Here is a 26,785-nt window from a genome sequence, read left to right on the forward strand (position 1 = left end):
TAGTTCAAAATTTTTTTTTCTGCTTGGATAATCTCTCAGTTATATTTTCTTTTTCTTTTGAGTCATCATTTCTTCCAATTTTTTTAGTCTCTGTTCTAGCTGACGTAAGTCTTTTGATTTATCAGATGAATATTGCTGTATGTTGAGCATAATTTGTTGTTTCGCTTGGTTATTTATCAAGAATTATGAACGGTCTTCTCTAAACTGTTGAGGAAGTGTGTAGGGTCACCCCTGTTTTTATAGAATCGGATAATGCATGCAATATAAAAAAAGAAGATGTGGTATGCTTGCCAATGAGACAACACTTCGCAAGAGACTACATGATAAAGAAATATAGGTCACCGTACGGCAAGTTTTTTGTCGATGTAGTAGTTTTCACTGGTTCGGAATCTTAAGGAAGAGAAAGGATCAGAGCATTTTTGTTGGTTTCTAACAAAACAGGGATAGCAAACATCTAAATCAGCAATAAAGCATTCAATGTGGAATAGTCTATTTGCCAATTTCCGTAATTGACCCTGTAATTACAAATCCCTTTTTTTTAGTTGTCTCCCTTATGAGGGACATTTTTTTTTAATTTGCAATGGAGAGCTAGCAGAAAGAGCAAATTTACCTTTGTGTAATGTGAGTAATCTATAAGATTTTCAAGTCTTTTAATTAATGAAATTGTTGTTAGGCTTAATACTTTTGACATCAGAAATTATTTTTCATGAAACTTATATTTCATTTAGAAATCTCTTTTTAGAAATCATACAACATCTTCTAACTGTTATATTTAGTTTTTTTTCTTCTTTCATCTTTGGTTGAAAATCCATGTGAACATAAAACAGACTAGAACACATGAGATCACCATACACTTTGTGAGGTTCGTGATGAGTAGTCTTAAGCTTTTTTTATCCGTGTTTTGTGGACTAGTGTGGCATGAGTCTTCGATGTCCCCTTATTTCTTACGCCTCTTTGTATGTGTTTATATAGATCTAGTAACATAATGCTAATGAATAAGTGAAAACAATCATCATTTGCAGCATCGAACAAACCATAAGAACGTCCAAATAAATATTGTACTTATTTATATAAAGTATCCTTTTGATATTGAAATCCCAACGTTGATATCGAAAGGTAAATGTTGTCATGACGTGGTGCATATTGAATATTGAATGATGATTGAAAATCAAATGCTGCAGGATAAAAAATAATATAGAATTTTATTACAGAATACTGTATGATATAATCTCTTGTGCCCCAATCGTTTCAGTCTATGGCGTCAAAATGTGTCAGAAATAAAATAAAATGATAGCTTTCAATGAAAAATACAGATGAGCATTTCTTGCTACTCTGATGGTAATCATAAGTGGAGAAAGAACTGCTTAGCTTCCCAAGATTATCGATGGGATTTTCTATTAGGTGTATGATGTTGCTTAATCCTTACTTTTCTGTGTAGTGTTTTGTCGATGATTGCCTATCTATTTATCCGTTCCCTTTAGGACATCATGATATTCGCCTTACAGTTTCACATATAGAAATAATGACATATATTGTTTGACAATGGGACAATAATCCACCCATTACTAAGATGAAATTAATTATAGATCTCATTTTTTTTTTAAATTTTCCCTCAGAAATTATCATCATTTGAACGTTGTAGTCGACTTGATATTGATTACTTGATAATTGAATGTGTTACGTTGAATGTTCTTTTTATGTTATTAAAACTGTGTTGATTGTAGAATAGTAAACCTCTTAGTATTCATCAAAGAGGATTGGTATGATGATGGAAGTGTTTAACGACCTTGACTGGCTTTTCAGCACTCGCACGGTCGGTAAATTGGTATGTTTACACAATCAGTGCTTACGTAAGGGCATACGATACAGTTTTGATCATATATTTACATTTTGATATACAATTTCCATATAGACTTTTTTTTACCTGATTAAATCAAATAATTAAAAAAAGTAATAAAAAATACCTTCATATGTGCTGCTTTTTGAGTAAAATGAGGTCAAAGTTCTGTATATTTGCTAAAAATTTGGATTTGGAAGAACGCAAAACTTTTTTTTTGTATTTTCCGTTTCGAAAGAAAGTCACAACTTTTTTGTTTTAAAAAAAATCACAAATTGTGTTTTGGTAAATAATTTGTAATTTCTGTATTTTAGTAGTATCCTTAAAAGTTATACATTTTTTTATTCAGAAATAACTCATATTTATCAAATGTTTATGAATGTAGAAACAAACATAATTTTTTGCTATATATTTATCAAATTTAAAAAAATTGCACCATTAACGTTTTCATGGAAATTGGCACACATTATCTTCTCGCGTAATCAAACCAAATGGCATTTTAAAAAGAGGAATCATGAACTCGTTTTCAAGTTTGATAAGTTTGAATGATAAAAATCAGTCGAAAACTGAATCTCTTCCCGATAAGTCACCGTTTGACGCGAAAATAACAAATTACGTTAGCAACATCATTACCTCCCCTGTAACTGTATCGTATGCCATTAACAGCAGATATATCGACCCAGTGTTAGTTACAGCAATAGCGGCATCTTTTTTGAACACCAGATGCAAACTTCGACAATTACCGTCGCTCCAGTGATGTTCGAGGATAGAAATTTGAAATTCTAAAAACTAGTTGACCCAGTAGTAGTAATACATCAACAGTCAAATGTTTTAGGTTCAGCAAATGCGTATTTTGACAATTAATGCATATTCAGTAATGGTCGAGGGCAACATATTTGAAATTTCAAAAGCGCATTAAAAAATTTAAGATCAATACCGTTATTTATATATTGTCAAATTATTCCAGGAAATCAAATACATACTTGTATAATAAATAATTCATTTGTTACATATACAAGAGATTTGTTAGTTTCTATGGGAAAAATATTTAAAAGATGTAAACCTTCTGTTACAAATTGTATTAAGATGAACATTGATATATGTTAATGTAAAAATATTATAGCAAGATAATTTGCTACACTGAACACAATCCATAGAGATCATACGGCAGGTGTAAATTATGTACATGACCTCTAGATTATGTAGAAATTACAAATGTACATCAATACAATTTATTTTATTGAAAAGAATAATAGTGGAATAACACTGGAAAGGGTATCGTTCTTTGTATTTATTTGTAATGTAATATAATATTTAACTTTCTAGGAAATATGTCTTGCGTTATTACAAAATTAAATGGTAAGTTATTTTTGCAAAACTACGAATCTACACCTCTTCTGTCAACGATGTGTGAAAGGAATCGCTGTAATTAATCTTTACAGTGTAGACATATAGATTCAGAGTTTTGCCAACCTAAAAAATAATATTGGTAATTGTTTTTTATTCTTACTATTAATATTAATGCTTTTTGTTTATTATTTAAGTAAAATGCGATCGCTCAAGAAAGGGAGAGTAGATTTGATTAACATTTAAATCATATCAAAGTGTTCTGTTCCCCCTTTGTGTTCCTTTGTATGGTTTTTAAACTTTTAAAATTTGCCAAGAATAACAAACACAAAAATACCAAATCCCTTAATTTTCAAATTCAACTGGTTTCAGTAGATATTTACTTGTAATTAATTCTCTTGCGAAAATGTCAATTCTTTTTTTTTTTTTATAGATAAACTCATCATAGATAACATAATTGAACATTCGTATTTGCGCCATATGTACGTTTGTTCTACAAAAGACTCATCAGTGACGCTTCAATAAAAAAAAGTACGAACTTGAAGAGCATTGAGTACTAAAACTTCCTAAATATTTGCCAAATATAGCTAAGGTAATCTATTCCTGTCGTTTAAAAGCCAAGTATTTAAAAAAAAATCTATTTTTTGTATGATATCGACCATATCAATGACAGCTCAAGTGCTGACTACTGGGCTAAAAAAGAGAGACGAAAGATTCAAGAGGGACAGTCAATCTCATAAATCGGAAATAAACTAACAACGACATGGCTAAAAATGAAAAAGACAAACAGACAAATAATAGTTCACATGCCACAACATAGAAAACTAAAGAATAAGCAACACGAACCCCACCAAAAACTAGGGATGATCTCAAGTGCTCCGGAAGGGTAAACAGATCCTTCTCCAAATGTGGCACCCGTCGTGTTGCTCATGTTATAACAGATCCGGTAAATAGTCTTAATTCGGTGGGTCACATTAATGAAAGGGAAGGGGATTGTAGTTACGACGTAAAGAACTAATCCGATATCATCTGTAAAACGGTTATTCCATAACGGTCAACCAACTCGTGATGGCGTCCCTAAAATTAACGATGGGATGATTTCAACTTCATCATTTGGAACTCTTGGTTTAATAGCTTTCTTGTTAACAGCAACCTTCTTTCAAGAAAATCTTGATATATCATTTGAGAGATGTATACCCCGTATGCAGGTGCTGCTGGAATGTTGCTACTTAGAAATAGAAAGTTCACAATTGGAAAGCTGAACTCATCTCTTTTGTCGTAAAGTCTCGTTTTCAACCGACCCTCATTGTCAATTTCTAGATGTAAGTCAAGATATGAGGCCGAATTAACTGTATCTGTTGTATCCTTTATCTCTAGTTCGATGGGATAGATGCGTTTAACATAGTCACGAAATTTTGAATTATTTAGTGAGCAAGAAGAGGGGCACAATTTGGTTCTCATTGGAATGCCGACAGTCTGTTGAAAAACATGTTCTCCGAACGTAACAAATATGTTGTCAATCAAGAAATTACGCATCTTGATAATGTCAGTATCAGAGAATTTTTTGTTTGAATCAGGGTGATTCTTTTCAAGGAAGGATTTATCCCTCCCTAAGACAAGATACTTGTATCTACGTTGGCCATTCTTTTTATGAAACAAAGCAATACCAACTCTTTCAATTTGTCTTTTAGTTTGGAATGTGGAATGCTTGTGTAAAGTGTAGAAACGTCAAATGTTTCAATACTATTGCAAGATGAAAGAGAGTTAGATTGTATGTACTCTAAAATATCTTTGGAATATTTTAGTATCTGATTCACGTCACCTCTAGAATAGGCAGTCTCACAATAACTTGGAAGTCCGGCTCTGATAAAATAGATGTTAATAAGTTAGAAAGAGCTTTCGTGGAGCACTTGGAAGACCAAGCAATATACCGTTGTTTGTAAGGACACTTATGTAATATAGGTATCCAATACAGAGAAACATTGTACCAATGACACAAAATTTTTAATGATTGATATCTTCTATCATAAGCATAACAATTTTTAGAACGTCGACTGCTTTATAATTGACTGCTGGATCATAAAACATATTAAGATTTGTTTTTACAAATATGGTATTGATCATTTTTTATGAAAAATACATATTTTACAGTCAAAGCATTCTTAGGAGGAAACATGTTTTTTTTTATTACTGAACGGCGTTTTCAATTCTTATTTTATTATTAACTGTTGATATGACTAACTTCTTGTATTTCAAATCTATTTGTAATTTAAAACGAAAAATCACGCCTTATTTAATATATACCTAACCACTATGAATAAACACATAGTGATACAAAGTTCTACCTGTTTAAACAATCTGAAAGCATTGAAAAATTATCCATGCATACCCAAAGATGGAGTCAATAAACAAAACCAATACAAATAAAAATATATGCATTTCCGGGTAGATTCCTATCCAAAATGACAGACTTAGATGAGGAAAACTATGAATTTGATCGGAAAAGGATTTACTTTGGAATTATAATTGATATTACGGTAAGTTTTTGGAAGGATAAGTCAATTAAATGTAAATATGGGAAAAAGCTGACATACCCGGAACATATATTACTGAAAACATAGCTATTTATTGATTTTTTATATACTATATAAGCCTGTTAATTAAATTGAGTCTTCTTGAAGAACATCATAAAAGTAAAAAAAAAGCCACACAAAACATGGTATGTGTCTTTTCTATTTTTAAAATGCATCAACCTGTGACAGTTGTTTCAACAAAAGGTTTTATCACCTTACTTCTAATGCATTCTGCACACCCTAGGCAAAAAACAAATCGACATTCTTATGGCATATGCTTTATTTGCATTTTTAAATTTTCAAATCTTTCGAAACCCTTGTTCAATTGACAGGTTTACTGTCAAATAAACTTATCAGCAAGAGTAATGCCATCTTTCAAACATCCAAAGTATTATCATTTAAAGATATTAACTGTGAACAACAAATCAGAATGAATTATTTTTTTCATATCGATCTAAATGACGATAATGGTTGGGGCATACATGCAGTATTCATATCCCCCTAAAAATCTTAGTTTAGTTATTTTTCTTTATTCGTGTTAATAAGGTGCTGGACTATTGACAGATATTATCATAATTTACTTGCTGAAGGTTTACTCAATGAAGATAACACCAGCCCAGTAGTCAGCACTTCTGTGTTGTCATTGATATGGTCATAATTATAAATTAATTGGTTAACAAAATTGTTTTACCTTTAAAGAAAGTTATCTAACCAGACGGCAGTCGAGAAAAGCATTAAAATTGTACGGCCATTGTTAACTGAAAGATGGAAAGGCCTAAGGTCAAGGGGTTTGGTTGAATCTTATTTTAAAATTTCACAAATTACTATGTGTGTAAATGTCAGAATTTATATTTAAAAACAATAATTTTGAAAAGCCGTATTATTTAAATGAAAAAAAAGCTATATATATTTTTCATAAAAAAAAAGTCACTGTACTCTTTTCATTTTCGCATTCAAAATATTTTGAACTTTTACAAAATGAGGGAGGTTGTATTATTACACATTTTAGACTACATTGATACAATGCTCTTTTTTCAGTTAACATTAATAGTAAGTTAAAAAAACATGCTTTTACAAAATCAAAACAAAATTTAAATGCAAAATAATAGTTAAATGATATCTGAGATAATACTTTGCTGAGGATTTTTACTGATTCTATATTATTGTGTTAAAGAGCTTTGTCCTAATCGTACACATCACCTTTAATTTTTAGGCGCCAGTTTGACAATAGTTTCTAAAGAGTAGCATACAATGAACTCATTTGAAAAGACAAAGTACAATTTGCCTACAGGGATTTAGAAATAGTATGTGTATCCATATATCTAAATATGTACTTATATGAAAATACTACAAAAGTACAGGAACATTTCCGTATATAAAGTGCGTTGAAAATGGAAGTATGAAACTGAGGACAAGATATTTGGGAGGAAGTTTGTTTTTTTGTGTATTATTTTTGACAACGCAGTTTTATTTATTGTCTGGAAGGTATCAAAGTATATTTAGAAAAATAATTAACATACGAGGGACTTATGAACATTATTCCAAATCGTCAAATATAAATGATGATCTTTCCTTCGGAAACATAACCGTTTCCATAACAGCTGAGCAGTTTCGATTGATTCCAAATATAAGAACTGGGAATCCTCTTATAGACGAATATGGGGATAATGATTTAAACCGTTTAGGAGAAAATGGAAGAGCTGTTATGTCAACGGAGAAGGAACAACTGAATATATCTGACATACTGGAAAAATATAGATTAAATATTATAGCTAGTGACTTAGTTCCTTTAAACCGAATGGTTCCAGATTCTAGACCACCAGGGTAAGTGCATTCATGATTATGATAAAAAAAAAATAAACAGAACCGTACCAAATTGGATTAAATAAAAATCGAAATTGGCATTGATCTATATTAGCTAAAAGAAATAAAGAAAAGACAGCAGGTTGTAGAAATAATATATAAAGAAGGCAACAGTAGTATACCGCTGTTCAAAAGTCATAAATGCAGGAAAATCACTTTTTTCATTACTATGTAACATAACTTAAACTTGGACAAAGCAAAATCGCTTAGAAATACAACAGACATTCAATGGCTATAACTTTCAACGAAAATCATTGTATAATCATTATTATAAAATTTGTATAGCTCAAATAGTCGTTTAGGATTTTCAACCCTTTTGTGAACAAATGAAATTGTGGCATAGTTTCCGAATGTAACAATTTGGTTATGATAGCTAGCCCCTTGAGTGAACTGCGTGGTTGTGATAGCAAGCCCCCTCGGGTGAATTGCATTGTTTTGGTAGCAAGCCCCTTGCGTGAATTACATGTTTTCACTAATTTTGCAAATCACTAGGCATAAAGTTCGTTACAATACAGACTGCCTGGTCAGAAATCGGTTTGGTATTAATCAAATTGTTTTATAACTTCTTTTGAGCCTAGTTTAAAAAGGATATTTACAAGTAAGCTAAACCCTAGATTTCGAACAGCTGCAAAATATTAATAATATTATAATTTGATTATTTTCTATTAGATAAGTTCCCATAGTATTATGCATGAAATTTGTAACTGGTATTTATTAATATGATTATCTGTATACTGACATTTATATTCACTTGAAAGAAAATGCACTTCATGATATATACACATTGTAGACAAATGATGGATAAATACAAACCATTATACAATTATATTTTTATTACTTATTTCCAGATGTAAAAACATAATATATAGTAATGATTTACCAAAAACCAGTATCATTATCCCGTTTTACGACGAATGGCCATCGATATTAATACGCACTGTATATAGTATTATCAACAGAACCCCAAGACATCTTCTACAGGAGATAATATTGGTTGACGACAACAGTCAGTTGGGTAGGTAAACACCCCCTTGCATACTTTGATATCTTTTATAAAAGATACATATTGTCATAAAAAGAAAATAATTGCTAAACTCCACGGCAAATTAAAAAAGAGAGATCTATAAAAACTGGCAAAATCAAAGGTTTTAACCAACGGAACGGAAAATCTTTCTTGCTTTGTACAAGCATAGTCCAAGGAAGATAAGTAAAAAAAAAATAACAAGAATTACATGAAATAACAAGGATAGGTTACCTATTTTCTCCCTTAAATGACGTTTAAACAGAGCTATAGCAATCATTATTACCTAGTGGACATACAAATGTGGTATCTCAACCATGTTCGCTTGTTTGTTTTCTTCTCCCAACTAAAGACATTAGTATTAGTATAAAAAAGTATGGGCTGAAAAGATTAAAAATACCCATATTTCACATGTCGAGTATAAAATTAAGTAAATCATAGCACATTCTTAATCTGTTATAAGTAAAAATGGTTCAAATATCCTTGTGGTATCTTCCGTCTCTAGTCGATAAACTTTGTGCTTCTGAATCGTAGTTTCCCTTCTCTTTCATGAATGTGACCAACTCCGCCTCTATTCGATAAACTTTTTGCTTCTGAAGCGCAGTTTCCCTTGCCTTTCATGAATGTGACCAACTGAATTAGACTATTTACCAGATTTGTTATCACATAAGCAACACGACGGGTGCCACATATGGAGCAGGATCTGCTTACCCTTCCGGAGCACATGAGAGCCAGTTGGGTTTCGTGTTGTGCCATGTGTTCTACTGTTTGTCTGTTTGTCTTCTTTCATTTTTTGCCAGGCGTTGTCAGTTTATTTTCGATTTATGAGTTTGACCGTCCCTTTGGTATCTTTCGTCCCTCTTCGACATACCAAGATCAGGAATGCTCAAAATTCGTGTCAGATTTACCAATGAATTTCTTAAAGAAGAAGGATGAAAGATACCAGAGGGATAGTCAACCTCATAAATCGAAAATAAATAACGCCATGGCTAAAAAATAAAAAGACGAATAGACAAATAAGACTACAAAATACACAACATAGAAAACTAAAGATTAAGCAACACAAACCCCACAAAAAACTAGGTGTGATCTCATGTGCTCCGGAAGGGTAAGCTGAAACTTAAATTAAAAGCCTGACGTTTTGTATAAACGCATGCTTATTGTTGCAATCGATATGTCGATCTCCTGATTTCGTTATTGTTGTGTTGTAAAACTTTGTCTTAAGTTTTGAAAGTTGTGATTTTGAAATGGTTTACGTTTTCGTCGTCTTTAGGTTTTTTGCCCAGTTTATGTGAATGTCTTTTATGTACCTTTTGCCTTATTTTCGTGTTCCGTTTTTACGTTTTTCCAACATTTATTATTTCAATATTCAAAACTAAAAAAATATGTTCGGAATTCCGTTGTATTTCCACTATTTCAAACTAAATGATTGACAATAAAGAAAAAGTAATTTAGATACACGCATTTTGCTTGCAATACATTCCCCAGTTTCATCAAAATTAGTATTCGTTCCTTTGGGAGATTGGAAATATTGAAGAATGACGACCCTAAGTGAACTTTTAATAAGCACACACTGGATTAAAAGATTTAAACAGGAAGCTATCTTTTCTATACTGCCACTCGAGGATAATGTTGATACAATAGTACTTACGATTTCGAACAAGTGAATGATGTTTTAATTTTCGTAAAATACTTCATGTTATTGAGGATTATCAAAAATATTTTATTTTACAAATTTTATTGCATTCTTCGTGTGCAAAAATTAAATACAGTTTGATTGTTATTGATATTAACTTATGAAAACTTTAAGAAAAATACGTTTCAGTTAAAATTGATCATCTATAAAAAAAATTGTATTGATTTCATCATTTTAACAAAATGTTAATCATATTTTAAAACTTATTGCTAGGTCATATTTTTATATCAAAATTGGTTCTGTTGATTTTACTTCATTTGATATTGGACGAATTAGAATTTTCCTCGGAGTTTTCTCTTTTAGAGGTTGGTAAATTTAAAACGTCTCCAAAGTTTCAGAAACTTTATAGTTTACGAATATGCTCAAATAATTACCTTGATTGAGTGTTACTTAATGTACCATTTTTAAAGAATAATGGGGATAAAACTCTGTGGCACTGATTAATTCGCATCCGTTTATTTCTGAATGCCTCACTTCAACTAAATATTCAACTTCTTAATATCAAACATTGAAACAACAACATGATATATAATCATAAAGTCTATGTTGCATATCAAAGATTATCATATTTCATAGGACCTTTAACAATTAAACACATTTTTTTCTCGATTGGTGATGACGTTATTTTACGAAAAAGTGGGTCTTCCACTGAAAGGTAGTACGACATATGACATTGGTCCCCATTATTCTTAAAAATGGCATAAGGAGTTATATATTTAATGGGGATAATTATGTTTAATAACACATTCCTCAATATGCTTATTCGTCAATGAGGCTGGGTCTCTCCTTTGCAACATACGGGTTTTTCAGAGCCAAACAGATAAAGGACAGGGAACCAGTCTGATACGTCAACGTATCAGATACTTTCGGTACATTTTCAACTGACCGACCTCTAATGGTAACATCTTTTTTATCTACAGAAAAATTAACATATACATAAGACGCAACTGTTTTTTTTCTTCTGATGTTTAAATATCGTAAATCCAGTTCGAATATTGATACCAAGGTAAATATATTAAAACAATTGAGTTAAATAGTCATTTAAAGGCAGAAACTTTTATTTACATTTGGAAAGATAAAGTTAGCTCTATTTGGCAAAACGTTTAGGACTTTTAGTCCTTAATGCTCAACTTCGTACTTTATTTGGACTTTTTTACCCTTTTGGATTCGAGCGTCAATGATTAGTCTTTTGTAGACGAAACACGCGTCTGGCGTAAGCGTAAATATAAAATTTAATCCTAGTATCTATGATGAGTTTATTGGTCTTAAAGCTGTCTATATGTTTTGAAAAAGAATTTTATTTGATCTCTTTAACTTTATCTATTTGAGCGTCATAGGTGAGTCATTTGTAGCTGAAATGCGCGTAGAACGAACACAATTATAAACCTGGTATCTTTAAAGAATTTGTTTTATTTCCACAAAGTAACAGTTTTGTACGGCCCTTTCATGATTTTTTTTTTACTATCAATTGGTCGATGGAAATAGTGGATGGAGGTCTCATCCCTCAGGGTATTAAACACTCAATAGTCAGCATTTCTGTGTTGACCTGAAATATCATTGATTTGATTATATTGATAAATAACTGTTAAAAAAATCTTGAACTGCTCGAAATACTAAGGAGGTTCTTTCCCGGGAAACTATTACCTTAAGTTAGCTGTATGTGGCAAAACCTCTTCAAAATTGTACATGTACTTTATTTGGATTTCTAACTCGGTTAAATCTAGCGTCACTTGTGATACTTTTGTAGACAACACGCGCATCTGATTGGAGATATTTCAATGCGACTGTCATACAAGTTAGAGGTTTAGCAAGCTATAAAGTCAAGTTTATTCCACCCTTTTCTGCATGACGAAGTTCATGTTCGAAGTCAGGAATATTACAGTTGTTTTCCATTAGTTTGATGTGTTTGAGCGTTTGATTTTGCTATTTGGTGAAGGACTTTCAGTTTTGAATTTTCCTACAAGTTCGGCATGTTTGCTATTTTACATTTTTTTAAGTACTTGCGATCAAAAATAAATGAGACAAACAAACACCAGTACAATATCTTTTTAACACTTTATGGTGTGTTCATATCAGTAGTTGTACGATCTGATATCATGAAACTTTTGTGAGCAGATCACTTTTGTGAGCAGATCTGATTATACTAATCAGCGGTCTACAGTCGTTATATGATGTATCAACAACATTTTTCAGTGTTATTTAAGAGTAGATAAACTGAATTACAAAAAGGAACAAAATTCAAATTATCAAAGTAATAAAGGTTGAATATTCATTGTACTTGAAAATAAGACACATGTTAACATCAGCTTACAGATAATATACATTAAACGATATATTTTCAGTTGAACTAAAATCTCTGCTAGACAACTATATCAGAAAAAAGTTTCCAAAGGGTTTAGTAAAACTGATACGAAATCCTACACGTGAGGGATTAATAAAGGCGAGGATAAAAGGATGGAAACAATCAACGGGGGAGGTAGTTGTCTTCTTTGACAGCCATATGGAGGTTAATATAGACTGGTAAGTGTAATGGTTGTCACATAAGTCTCTCACAATATTAATTGATTTAAAAGGGATTAATAAAGGCGTGGATAAAAGGATGGATATAATCGGCGGGGAAGGTAGTTGTCTTCTTTGACAGCCATATAGCAGTTTATAATGACTGGTAAGTGTAATAGTTGTCATATAAATCACCCGCAATGGATTATGTGAGCGGAAGTGTTTTTTTTTTTAAATGACATATATTGAAATGCAATAATTCTTCTAATGTTTAGACACTGTCATTTAAGCCGACTAGTGTCCTTGCACATGATGAAGTAACAGTATTTACCGATGGTCATATCTCATAAATCGTTTTTAAAACATACACCAAGGTTACAAACACAACTTGAAGAAATCGTATGCATTTCAAAGGATCAAGATATGTGTGTCGAAAAAATAAGAGTCTTATACGTTTGCATCACTAGCAATGAGAGTACAAATCAGACAAAAAGTCTCAATCTTGAATAAGAATCAACCAATAAAATTTATCAGTCTATAATATATATACATGTTGCTATGTATAAAACAAAAACTGAAATTTTAATATTCACAGTGAGTTCAAAAATAAAGTAAAATTAGTTGTTATGAAGGGTTCATTTGGTTATGTAAACTGACAGAATGTTTTTTAAATGTTACAAGTTGTTTATTCGTACTAAATATACACAATCATAAATAATAGGAAGAAAAAGGACATCAATACATTTTGACCAATATATAAAAAGATCCTAAGCATTGAAACGTGCTAACCCTCTCACTTTGATGACAGTCTCATTAATTTCCATTATATTTACAATGATCGAATTTTAAGAACATAACGACAAAATGTCGTATGACTATTTGAACAAAATCTAATAAAAAAGATACTGTAACTTTAACCATTAACATATAGAAGGATTATAAGCTCCAGACACGCCACTATATGGACATTATGTAAAATGAGTCGTATTTTTGATTTTTGAGAAACGTTCATTTGAATAACAAAAAGTTAAATCACAAAAATACTGAACTCCGAAGAAAATTCAAAACGAAAAGTCCCTAATCAAATGGCAAGATCAATGATAAAACATATCAAACGAATGGACAACAACTGTCATATTCCTGACTTGGTACATGCCTGCATTTTCAAATGTAGAAAATTGTGGATTGAACTTTTTTTATCGCGCTAAACCTCTCACTTGTATGACAGTCGTATTAAATTGTTATATTTACAACGATAGGTGAACAAAACAGACATAATAGGTAAAATAGTCAAAATATGGGTACAGCAGTAATCACTGTGTCACAATCTCAAAACAAACAAACATTTTTAAAACAAAAAACACAAAAAGCATCTTTTAAATTAAAAAAAAAACCATGCATTGCTTCGCGTGTTTGACGTCATAAAATCTAAACGTCACATGTAAGGAAATATAAAATAATAGTACCCTTAAATTTGTTTTCTTCAACAAAATTATAATATCACATGGGGAATGGTAGTATACAGGGTTAAACAATCAATAGTATGTTAGAACTAATTTCAGGAACAGACCGAGATTTAAAATTGTCCAGAAGTTCTTTAGAATTCTTAACAATCCACATATGTCTTTTCTAATATACTAGAGCGTAACTGATGAATCCTCTGAGACGAAACACGCGTCTCGCGCGAATAAAATTTCAATCGTGGTATATATGATGACTTTATTTTGATTGAATTGAATGTTGTTTTAGGTTACAACCGTTACTGACTGCTGTAAAGAAAGATAGAAAAACAATAGCCATGGGTATGCTGGATTATATAAACAGCAGAACACTGGAGTATGCACATTATCCGGGTTATTTTACAAGATACGGGTTTGATTGGAGATTGGTATTTTTCGAAACGTTTTTCAGGCCAGACCAAATTGGTTCAAACATAGAAGACCCAAGACCGTATGTTCTAATAGTAATTTTATCATTATTAACAATAGTACTTTGTTACGATCCTCCGAGTTAAGTCGAATGCTACAATATATTTACGATAATGTTAAGCATATATTATCATATGAAATATAAAATGGAATTGGTGAATGTGTCAAAGAGACAGCAACCCGACCAAAGAATAGAAATAAAGGCAACAGTAGTATACCGCTGTTCGAAATTCATAAATCGATTTAGAAAAAAATCCGGGTTACAAACTAAAACTGAGGGAAACGCATCAAATATAAGAGAAGAAAAAAAAACTACGACACAACAGAAACACTACATTAAAATGTAACACACACAGAAACGAACTATCATATAACAAGGGCTATTTTACTGACTTGGTACAGGACATTTTAAGAAAATAATGGTGAGTTGTACCTGGTTTTGTGGCATGCCAAATCTCCCGCTTTTGTGCCAATGTTAAATATAACATTAGAATGACATTCTTACATGACAGGACTACAAAACGAATATGGATGAACATATAGGACAGAGAATCACATAAATTATAGCTAACAAAAGTTAACAGGTTTAAAATTTAATACGCCAGACGTATATTTCGTCCACACAAGACCAACCAGCGACGCCCAGATGAATAAAGTCCGAAAGTCAAAACAAGTACAAATTTGAAGAGCACTGAGGTCCAAAAGTTCATAAACGTTGTGACCAATACGGTTAGGGTTATCTGCCGGGAATAAGAACATCCTCATGATTTAGAATAATTCATACTTTTGCAGACAGTAAATATAAAATGACTATATAATAGATATACGTGAAAAAACCGAATTGTAGAAAAACAGTTGAAGGCCATCAAAGAGTCTTCAACACAGCGATAAAATACTACACCTATACTTTGGCAATGCACAAGGTCGTGTTCAATTACTCAGACTGTTAAAGTTTTCTTGACACTAAATCCATTGGATTTCGGATGTGTACTGACTGATATTTTAGTCTTAGATACATGATTTTTGTATAAGTCGCCATTGATTTTGAACTACCTTTCAGTAACTGGAGTAGTTCTTTTTTGTTGTTAGGGATGTATAAATACCCAGCCACTTCCAGTCTGGGTTTTTATTACATGTGTTTCTGCTTTTTATCGACCCGATGAGTGAACTCTTTTTCATCAGATTTGTATAGTTTGTTCTTTATTACTACTCTCTCAGGTAAGTGAGACAGTGAAGCGCTCACAAACATATTTAACCCTGCAACATGCTTTATGTATCTGTCTAAAGTCAGGAGTCTATAGTTTCAGTGGTTGTTATTTGGTCATGTATGTCATATTTATTTTTCGTGAATTGGTTTGTTATAACGTTGGCCGATAGTTTTCTCAATGAATTGTTTCATATCTTTTATGTTTGGGACTTGTATATCCGAGTATATACGAAATGAGTTTGTACATTATTGAAGGCCGTGCAGTTGCCTTTCATTACCTACATCCACTTTGTTTTGACTTTAGTGGATAGTTTTCTCATTTTCTATCAAACCACCTCTCCTTATCTGCATATAGAAGTAGTCATTTTGACATTTGTAAATGACATAAACTAATAAACAGTTTCGTGATTATATCATGTCTTAATGTATGTCTAAACGGTTTAGTCTTATAAATAAAGGCATCAGCAGTATACCGCCGTTCGAAAGTCATAAATCGATTGAAATAAAACAAATCCGGGTTACAAACTAAAACTGAGGTAACCACATCAACTACAAGAGGAAAACAACAAAACAATGGCAACACTGAAGTGCAACAAAAAACTAGAGGCTCTTAAGAGCCTGTGTCGCTCACCTTGGTCTAAGTGCATATTAAACGAAGGACACAGATGGAATCATGACAAAATTGTGTTTTGGTGATGGTGATAAGTTTGAAGTTCTTACTTTACTGAACGTTCTTGCTACTTACAATTATCTCTATACATAATGAACTTTGCCCATTAGTAACAGAGGAAGTTATTTTGTAAAAAATTACCAACATTTACCAAATTAATGAAAATTGTTAAAAAATTACTATAAAGGTCAATGACTCCTTAAGGGGTCAAATGACCATTTTGGTCATGTCAACTCATTTGTAAATATTACTTAGCTTAACATTATTGCTGTTTACAGTTTATCTCTATCTATGATAGTATTCAAGGTAATAACAAAAAACGGCCAAAATTCTTAAAAAATTACCAATAGGGGGCAGCAACCCAACAACCGGTTGTACTATTCATCTGAAAATTTCAGGACAGATAGATATTGACTTGATAAACAATTTCAACATGTCAGATTTGCTCTAAATGCTAAGGTGTCAGAGTTATAAGCAAAAATCTACATTTGACCCCTATGTTCTATTTTTAGCCATGGCGGCCATTTTGGTTGGTTGGCTGGGTCACCGCACACATGTTTAAAATTATAAACCCCAATGATGATTGTGGCCAAGTTTGGTTAAATTTGGCCTTGTAGGTGCAGAGGAGAAGATTTTTGTAAATGATTACAAAAAATTATGAAAAATTGGTAAAAAATGACAATAACGGGCAATAATTCCTTAACGGGTCAACTGACCATTTTAGTCATGTTGACTTATTTGTAGATCTGACTTTGCTGAACATTATTGCTGTTTACAGTTTATCTCTATCTATAATATTCAAGATAATAACCAAAAACGACAAAATTTCTTTTAAAATTACCAATTCAGGGGCAGCAACCCAACAATCAGTTGTCTGATTCATCTGAAAATTTCAGAGCAGATAGATATTTACTTAATAAACAATTTAACCCCTTTCAGATTTGCTTTAAATCTTTGGCCAGGTCAGCTAAAAACCAATCGACAATGCAACACACACAGAAACGAACTATAAGATAACAACTGCCATTTTCCTCACTTGGTACAGGATATTTTAAGAAAAAAAATAGTTGGTTGAACCTGGTTTTTCGGCTAGCCAAACCTCGTGTTTTATGGCAATTTTAAATATTACACTTAAACGATTACACTAAATGACAGGACTACAATACCAATAAATACAAGAAAATTACGGACAGAGATATACACAAATAAACATTACAATAGGACCTTTCGACATACTAATAGTTATCAAAGGTAACAGGCTTATAATTGTATACACTATAAGTGCGTTTCAGCTACATATAATAGATATAAAACAACTAAAACATCAACCTGTTGATTAACAAAAACAAAATAAAAACATTCTATCATTTCTATAAATATTGTATTAGTTGAGGATGTATATTATTCAGTGGTGTTGTCATGGTTGGTCCGGCTTATGCAGTTGATAGTAAATATTTCGGTGAAATTGGTGCATACGATGAAGGAATGAAGATATGGGGAGGTGAAAACCTAGAATTTCCATGGCGGGTAATAATTATAAATTACAAATATTGTTATTTTTTCATATATTTAAAAATAGTCAATTGTACTGAAAAGGAGGTGGGTTAATGTTACCAAAGGTGAGTCAAACAATGAAACCCACAAGCCGAAGAAAAAAGCCGACTAGATAGAGACTATCATTCTATAGAACAGATATGAATGATGAATACTTGAACACGTGCATGTAGGTCTTTATATGACCTAAACAGAAACAGAATGAAAACAATGAATATTAAATACGTGAACACGTAGGGCGCTTTATATGACCTAAATAGAACAAGAGTGCACACGCTGAAATGTCTCGCCTTCTATACTAATCATTGATATTATGTTGATAGTCCTAAGTATAAAGCTAAGCTTTACTACAACTGTCACATACACTTTACATTAACCAAGATACTAAACAAAGACCAATGAACCTTGAAAATGAGGTCAAGGTCAAATGAACCATGCCAGGCAGACATGTTCAGCTAACAATGCTTCTATACAACATATATAGTTGACCCATTACTTATAGTTTAAGAAAAATAGACCAAACACAAAAACTTAACACTGTGCAATGAACTGTGAAAATGAGGTCACGGTAATATAAAACCTGCGCGACTGACATAATATAGTTGACCTATGGCATATAGTATAAGATAAAAGACCAAAACTCAAAAACTTAACTTTGACCACTGAACCATGAAAACGAGGTCAAGGTCACATGACATCTGCCCGGTAGACATGTACACCTTACAATCATTCCATACAACAAATATAGTCGACCTATTGCATATAGTATGAGAAAAACAGACCAAAACACAAAAATTTAACTATAACCACTGAACCATGAAAATGAGGTCAAGGTCAGATGACACACGCCAGTTGGAAATGTACACCTTACAGTCCTTCCATACACCGAATATACTAGCCCTATTCCTTATAGTTTCTCAGATATGGACTTGACACCAAAACTTAACCTTGTTCACTGATCCATGAAATGAGGTCGAGGTCAAGTGAAAACTGTCTGACAGACATCAGGACCTTGCAAGGTACGCACATATCAAATATAGTTATCCTATTACTTATAATAAGAGAGAATTCAACATAACAAAAAATTTGAACTTTTTTCTCAAGTGGTCACTGAACCATGAAAATGAGGTCAAGGACATTGGAAATGTGACTGACGGAAACGGTAACATGAAGCATCTATATACAAAGTATGAAGCATCCAGGTCTTCCACCTTCTAAAATATAAAGCTTTAAGAAGTGAGCTAACGCCGCCTCCGCCGTATCACTATCCCTATGTCGAGCTTTCTGCAACAAAAGTTGCAGGCTCGACAAAAATTATGAAAGTAACGAATTGTGAATACTTTAAAACACGTAGTGCGCTATATGACCTAAGTAGAAAAATAATGAAATAGACAAACATATATCATCACGTTTTCTATTTATTTATATACCAATGAATGCCGAAAAAATGCGTAGGGCGTGATATGACCTAAACAGAAAAATAATGAAAACAATATACATGCTATATATATACGGTACTCCAACACGTAGGGCGCAATATGACCTAAACAGAAAAACAACAAAGAATGGTGATGCTCAACAAGCAGTGCACTTTATACCTAAACAGAAAAAAAATGAAAATCATGAATGCTAAATATGTGAACACTTAGAGTGTTTTATAACATAACACAGAAAAAGAATAAAAAACCATGAATGCTATATACGTTAACACGTAGGGCGAATTATGACCTAAACAGAAAAAGAATGGCCAACACCATTTTAGTTTCACTTCAATTTGCTCGAGGAAATACAACTCAAGTGCCTGGCCAATTTCTAAATTTTTCAATCGCAGTATGTTATAAATCACATCAGTCGCTTATCAATCTTATTATATTTTTTTAACATATCACAATATACACAACGCTTTGACAAAATATGAACAAATTCTATTATTTTTAATTTATACTCCCATACCGCCTTAGATTGAAAATCGAAGTTTGTTTTGGAGCTTTGGACTCCATCTAGGGAATGCACAGTTAAGTCTTCTGATGAAAGTGTGTTCATCGTCGTATTTAAAGATTTGTTTCTCTCAGGTTTTAATAAATAATTCCAGTACTGATTATACAGGTGTGGATGTGTGGAGGTAATCTTTTACATTTTCCATGTTCACGAATCGGACACATCGCTCGATTTCAGCCATATTCGTTTCCTGGTGGAAGAAGACATATTGAGGCATATAACTATAAAAGAGCTATGGATGTTTGGATGGAACCAAACCATAAAAAATTTGTTTACAACCACTATCCTGAAATGGAGGTATGTTTCAAAGAGTTGATAAACATGTCACTACAGAGCAGGCATCCCTTCAGATGAAGAAAGACCGAAAATACCATTGTCAAAGGAAAACAAGAAAAACACAAAAAAAAAATCTGCATAGCGAGTAATGGATGAAATTTTACACTAGGTTATCTCACTGTAAGCCATATTGTTTAAGGCATTCAAATGCATATATGCAGAGGACTTCGAAAATCTGACCAAAAGCCAAAACATGACAAGCGAACTTCCTCAATATATAATGTAGATTACTCGTCAATCGACATAAACGTATGACACTACAGAGCAGGCAATGACAAACCATCAGTCGAAGAAAGACAGAAAATGCCATTGTCAAAGGAAACCAAGACAACACAACTGTATAGCGAGTAATGGATGAAATTTTACACTAGGTTATCTCACTATGTTAAGCAAAATAAAAGTGATTCATGAGGTTTTCTGGTCCCTGTTTCACAAAGGAAACGGGGACAGATTATCAAAAAACCGGACATGGTTTTCCCGTTTGAATGGTTTTACACTAGTCATTTTATGGGCGCTGCTGTTCGGTGCGAGCCTAGTCTCCGTGTTAAAGACATTACTTTGACCTATAATGGTTTACTTTTACAAATTGTGACTTGGATACATTGCACTCATACCACATCCTCTTATATCTTTTTACATTTGCATGGTGAGAGCTAAGCTTTAGCTGCGTGTGTGAATGATATGACAAATTTTACATTAGGGTTAACTCCCTTATAGCAGAATAAAACTTTTGTGTTGTGTTTGTTGATAGGCACGTCAAGTCCTCTTTGAAATAAGATTGTACAATTTGCAATGTTGTTCTAAACATCAAAGTTTAACATAGAGCCCTATGGGAAAAGATAGCCAATGTTTGGTCAGAAACCATGTCAGACATCTAAACATACTATCCACAGTAATCTGTGTCTACACTTGTAAAGTTCTTAAAATAAAATCAAAACGTAGAAATAGAGAGAAATCATTATTAAGTTGATTACCAATTAAGTTATCTTAAAATTCATTTGTTGATCATATATGTCTTATCTATTTCCGTAAACATTTTCTTTCTTCAAATCTATAATACTTTTTAGAAAATAGCATAACAAACAGTTTACAGTTTATCTATATAATAAATGACAATTTGTCGCATCTGGGGCTACATGAATAGTATAGTCTCTTGGTTCCAGGTTGTCTATTCCTTCTTATAGTGTGTTTATGATCTATTACCTGTTTTGAAATTTGCTGAATGTCCAGTGAACATCGCATCATTGAAGATAATACTAGTATTTATGCATGATTCAAGACCAAAATAAAAATAAGAAAATAGTATTGCCAATTAGAAAACTCTAATCAAGAGACCAAATTACACAAAACCTAACAAACATAGGTCACTCTTCGTCCTTTAACAATTAATGAAAACCATTCTGCATATTCAGCTGTTATAGTTCTTATTACATTTATGATTTTTCAGAACATGGATGTAGGAGATTTGACAGAAAGATTAATAATAAAGGAAAGATTACAATGTAAAAACTTCACATGGTTTTTAACCAATATCTGGCCAGAGCTTACAATATTTGACAAAGATACAATCGCTTGGGGTTCTGTGAGTATTATTAAAAAGGGTGCTTAAACTAGATATATGCCAACACTATTTCTAGCTACTAACTGAATAACTGACTATTCAATCGTCAAAATTGTGTTTTAGGAGTATAATAGAAGATTCAATCTTAAACCGTTGCTGTCTCAACTTAGGGAGCTACCATTTGATTTTTATGGGGCAGGATAAGACACTTTGCCACAAAAAAGTAGGATGACAATTTATATAAAAACAAACATGACAATTTTATTACACTAAAAACTGCATGATAAAAATCTAGGATCTAGAAATTGACAATCGAGACTATTGATAACTAACTGCTCCACAAAAGTGATGATTCTAATTTTCCAATTGTTCACTCGCCATGTCTGTAAAGCAACATTGCATCAGCGCCTACATATGCAGTGTATATCTCTTTACTGATATTGTTACGATACGCGAGTATTATAAAGATATTAAGATACATTAAACTTTCAATTTTATGCACCATCTTTGTGTATAGAATCTTAAAAGTTTTATAAATAATGACCAATCGTTTGTGTAATTAATTTCAGATACGAAATATAAATCATAATAAGTGCTTAGACAACCACGAGTACTTATTTCAAGCTGAAGAATTGCTTTATACAGAAATATGCTCTCATCAACTTGCAACACAGGTACGTCGAAAAACATTTTGTTTTTTTGGAAAGTTAAAAAAATTTAAAGTAAGGTTGGAAGGACAGATTATAACTGCAAGAGTGGATAGATAAAGCCGTGCCTGAATAATTAAAATTGAAAGGTTGAAAATTATAAAACAAAAGTAATTAGCAAGCAAACGAAAAAAGTAAACTGTGTTTCCAACGATCAATTCAAAAGATAAAGGATTATTCTCCTAGATCTCAACATAAATTTGTTCCACTCCACATGTAGCTATAGCATAATCCTATAAACTATAGACTTGCTACTTCTTGTTGTACAGTCACCTTGTCCTGGAAGCTTTTTGTTGCTGACAAATTTCTACAAAAACAGTCGTTAACATTTCAATATTAAAAAATTGTTATACATGTATATATTTTCGGTCCCCAAAAGTAACATGAACAAATAAATACGGTTTTAAATAAAGGCAGCAGTAGTAAACCGCTGTTAGAATTCATAAATCGATGAAGAAAATATTAAATTCGGTTTACAAAGCAAAACTGAGGGAAACATTCTAAATTTAAGAAGAAGAGAACTACGACACAACACTAAAATGTAACATACACAGAAACGAACTATGATATAACAATGGCCATTTTCCTGACTTTGTACTGACATCTTTAAAACAATGATGGATTGAACTTGGTATTGTGGTTAACACCGAGAAAGAGGCCAAAATACCCATCATATTATATATTTCTTCGTTATTTAATTGAACAAGATACAAGAATTACCAGAAAAAGAGGCTTTCTTCATTCATAGATACCAGGGCTTAATTTTGTATTATCGCCAGACGCGCGTTTCGTCTACATAAGACTCATCAGTAACGCTCGAATCCAAAAAAGTTAAAAAGGCCAAATAAAGTAAGAAGCTGAAGAGCATTGAGGACCAGAATTCCTAATGCTTTGCCAAATACAGCTAATGTAAGCTATTCCTGATAAGAAAATCCGTAGTATTTCGAAAATTCTAAATTTTTGTAAACAGTTAATTTATAAATATGACTATATCAATGATAATTCATGTCAGCACAGAAGCGCTGACTACTGGGCTCGTGATACACTCAGGGAATTAAAACTCCACCAGCAGTGGAATCGATCAAGTGGTTGTAAATAAACTCATCATAGAAACCTTGACTTAATTTTTGACTTGCCAAACGCGCGTTATGTCTTCAAAAGACTCATCGATGACACTCGAATCCAAAAAGGTTAAATATGCATCCTACCTCTAGACAAGAAACAAGCTTAATACTCATCTCACCTCCTCCCTGGCAGCGGGAAACAAGGCTAATATGCATCCTACCTATAGACAAAAATCAAGCTTAATACGCATCCCACCTGCTCACAGGAAACGGGAAACAAGCATCTTATGCATCCTACCTCTAGACAAGAAACAAGCATAATACTCATCCCACCTCCTCCCTGGCAGCAGGAAACAAGCCTAATACGCATCCTACTTCTAGACAAGAAACAAGCTTAATATGCATCCTACCGCTAGACAAGAAAATAGCATAATACTAATCCCACCTCCACACTTGAAACGGGAAACAAGCCTTATATGCATCCTACCTCTAAACAAGAAACAAGCTTAATACTCATCTCACCTCCACACTGGAAACGGGAAACAAGCCTAATATGCATCCTACCTCTAGACAATAAACAAGCTTAATACTCATCTCACCTGCTCACTGGAAGCGGGAAACTAGCCTTATATGCATCCTACCTCTAGAAAATAAACAAACTTAATACTCATCCCACCTGCTCACTAGAAACGGGAAACAGGCCTTATATGCATCCTACCTCTAGACAAGAAACAAGCTTAACTCTCACCCCACCTCCTCACTGGAAACAAACATTATACTCATTCTACCTTGTCACTGAAAACCAGCATAATGCTATTCCCTCATTCCCGACGGTATCACAAGCCAAGTAGTCAGCACGTCTGTGCTGACATGAATTATCGTTGAAATGGTCATATTTATAAATTTACTGTTAACAAAATTTTCGCATTTTTGAAATGCTAAGGCTTTTTTAACTCAGGAATAGATTACCTTAGCGGTATTTGGCAAAACATTTAGGAATTTTGGTCATCAATGCTCTTCAACTTCGTGCTTTATTTGGTCTTTTAAACAATTATGGAGTTGAGAGTCAGTGAAGAGTCTTTTGTAGACAAAACGCGCGTCTGGCGTAAATACCAAAATTCAATCCTGGTATATATGATGAATTTATCCTCACTGGAAACAAGATACAAACTTAATCACTGCTCTTCCTCGTCACTGTGAACAGAAAATAAACCTGTTCATCTTCTAACTTCCTTACAAGCAACAATCCCAATCCCTTTATGTCTTAACCTGTATTTCAGACTGTTTTTACAACTTTGTTGTAGTATAAAGACGATAGTCGATTTATGATGGTTTATATTTTAATATTTTTTGTACTTCAAAGGGATTTTCTTGGACTAAAGACCTTTTGCTACGAACTTCTCTTCAATGTGTGGTTGTAAAAGAAGGTACAAATGGTACCAAACCGAAACTACAAGACTGTATAATCGGCCCACGAGATAAATGGCAACACGAGAAGGTATTCACACAATATTAAGTACCGGAATTTTCTATTCTGAGAATTTGTTATGTACGCTATAATTTTGGTCAAAGCGATTTAACGTCCATCTAAATGTGAAACATGGAAACATGATTACGGAATAAAATACATTTGACTGTTGATTGTCATCTGTGTAAATGACATCCACTACAATAAACTAACCTTGCAAAATCCTCCTTATTTTGTCCCCAGATGACATTGACCAACATTTGGGCTTGTCTGTTCTGTTAAGCCCCTTTTTACAAATTATTGCTTTTGCACATCTTATATATAGATAAACACATGTAATTGAAGTTTTGGTATCAAACAGTAAGGTATATCCCACATCACGGATCGTGCATGCAGACGTTCGAAAATAGTATAATTCGGCAGGTCAAATTCGAAAACAGGGGGCCGGATTGTAGTTACGACACAAGGAACACAACCGATATCATCTGTGAAAAGAATAAAAGAATGGACACCCGATTCTTCTTATGTCATTATTACAGAATATGTATCTGATTTTTCTTGTTAATGGTAATAGTATGCTGAAGCCCACCTCCGGGTTCGGTATTTCTCGCTGTGTTGAAAGCCCGTTGTTGGCATTGTGTGGTATTCTGCTCTTTTGTTGGGTTTCTTTCACACATTCCCCATTTCATTACCCAGTTTTGTTATCATTACAAAACTGATAACCCTTTTTTGTTAATGTTTATGTTATTATTACAGAATGGATATCTGATACATGTTAAAAGTGGTTTATGTATGAACTATGATGGATTTAATCTCTTTATGGACAAATGTGATACATCATCTCGTCATCAAAAATGGAGTTTTCAACATTACAATATTTAATTGTCTTATGTATGATACTATTACCTTATATGTATGGTTTTTTTTCAAAATGATCTCATATCTCAATATTTCCATAGCAAACTGAAACTTATTATAGTAAAGTTTTTACACAATAAAGTCGCATTTTATTCTTATGATTGTTTTGTTTTATAATTGCTATGTTATTCTGACTAGCTGTCTGACCAAATAAGTAAATTTAAGTTAAACAGAAAAAAAAGGTGGAACTTTATATATGTATGCCTACGGGTTGCGCTCTTATAAGCGTATTTCTACGCCCTCTCCCACACACATCTCATATTACTCATATAAAAAAGATGTCACCTGACTTAAGGAGGCTCGAGGGTATAAAAATTTCAGGAAAAAATCAAACATTTGTTTTTCATTACAAATTTTATTTATTTCCTTTTGTAGTTGTTACTTTATCATATGGTACAAAAATCATTCAAAACAATCAATTCGTGTTGTCCCCTGATGACTTTTAAAATGTATACATCATTGAAAAAGTTCCAAATTATCTCCCTTTGGTGGAAAAATGCCATTTTTTGGCTCTAAAATTGAAATATCTTTTTCAAAT

General features: G+C 32.5%; 1 protein-coding gene across 2 annotated transcripts; it reads left to right on the forward strand.

Annotated features, from left to right (window-relative positions):
* Positions 1-5,580: 5,580 nt before the first annotated feature.
* Positions 5,581-26,345, forward strand: LOC143073444 (polypeptide N-acetylgalactosaminyltransferase 13-like). 2 transcript variants are annotated; one of them, XM_076248995.1, is made up of 11 exons: positions 5,581-5,721; positions 6,971-7,581; positions 8,469-8,635; positions 12,680-12,857; positions 14,586-14,786; positions 18,051-18,168; positions 20,302-20,490; positions 21,977-22,111; positions 22,660-22,764; positions 25,225-25,359; positions 26,086-26,345. In XM_076248995.1, exons 2-11 carry the CDS (start codon positions 7,157-7,159, stop codon positions 26,209-26,211), a joined length of 1,779 nt encoding a protein of 592 aa, XP_076105110.1. In that variant the 5' UTR covers positions 5,581-5,721; positions 6,971-7,156; the 3' UTR covers positions 26,212-26,345. The 2 variants fall into 2 exon arrangements, with proteins under 2 accessions (XP_076105110.1, XP_076105112.1); XM_076248997.1 differs by lacking the exon at positions 20,302-20,490.
* Positions 26,346-26,785: the final 440 nt, after the last annotated feature.

The sequence above is a fragment of the Mytilus galloprovincialis genome, chromosome 4 (genome assembly GCF_965363235.1).
Source record: "Mytilus galloprovincialis chromosome 4, xbMytGall1.hap1.1, whole genome shotgun sequence".
NCBI classification, from domain to species: domain Eukaryota; kingdom Metazoa; phylum Mollusca; class Bivalvia; order Mytilida; family Mytilidae; genus Mytilus; species Mytilus galloprovincialis.

Excerpts from the sequence above, each read along its gene's own strand:
- LOC143073444 (XM_076248995.1), top strand. The coding sequence starts at position 7,157 with ATGAAACTGAGGACAAGATATTTGGGAGGAAGTTTGTTTTTTTGTGTA. Across the intron at positions 7,582-8,468 it reads CCAGATTCTAGACCACCAGG|ATGTAAAAACATAATATATA; the intron begins GTAAGTGCATTC and ends ACTTATTTCCAG. Across the intron at positions 12,858-14,585 it reads ATGGAGGTTAATATAGACTG|GTTACAACCGTTACTGACTG; the intron begins GTAAGTGTAATG and ends ATGTTGTTTTAG.